The 422-nt window shown below is 54.3% G+C and overlaps 1 protein-coding gene across 1 annotated transcript; it reads right to left on the bottom strand.

Annotated features, from left to right (window-relative positions):
* Nucleotides 1–36: 36 nt before the first annotated feature.
* On the bottom strand, nucleotides 37–272 carry LOC107125473 (mitochondrial import receptor subunit TOM7 homolog; the record flags this gene model as incomplete). Its single annotated transcript, XM_015428892.1, has 1 exon — nucleotides 37–272. A coding segment is annotated over exon 1 (103 nt), but the record flags the coding sequence as incomplete, so codon positions are not given.
* Between the last annotated feature and the right edge of the window lie 150 nt (nucleotides 273–422).

Genomic DNA, 422 nt, shown 5'->3' on the forward strand with positions numbered 1-422 from the left:
CCGCCTCAAGCTTGTGTCCTCCACCTCAGCACTGACCTAGATAGAGCACGACGGGGATAAAGCCCCACCGGATAGCGAACTGGCCGCCTTTGAAGAGATGTTGCAGCCGCTGCTTTGCCTCTTTACTCAGCTTCGGCATGGCGACGGCGATGCCGCAGATGCGGAGACGGGAAGGAAAAGGCTTTCATCATCGCGCTCTTTAAAGGCACTTCCTGTCTGAACCTCAACGGGGTTTCCACTCTGAACTTCCACCGCAGTTTATAGGCCACTCTCGCCATAGAGCTGGCATACGGATAGAGAGATACCTCCTAGCACCCATAGAGAATTGCGGAAGTTCAAGCTATGCGTCACTCTAGTCGTCTCTCCATGGGTAGCTCCTGACGCGTGGAGAGATCCTGGAACTTAGTCGTTGAGTAAACGGT

Source organism: Gekko japonicus, unplaced genomic scaffold, assembly GCF_001447785.1.
Source record: "Gekko japonicus isolate JY-2015 unplaced genomic scaffold, Gekko_japonicus_V1.1 scaffold103780, whole genome shotgun sequence".
Taxonomy (NCBI): domain Eukaryota; kingdom Metazoa; phylum Chordata; class Lepidosauria; order Squamata; family Gekkonidae; genus Gekko; species Gekko japonicus.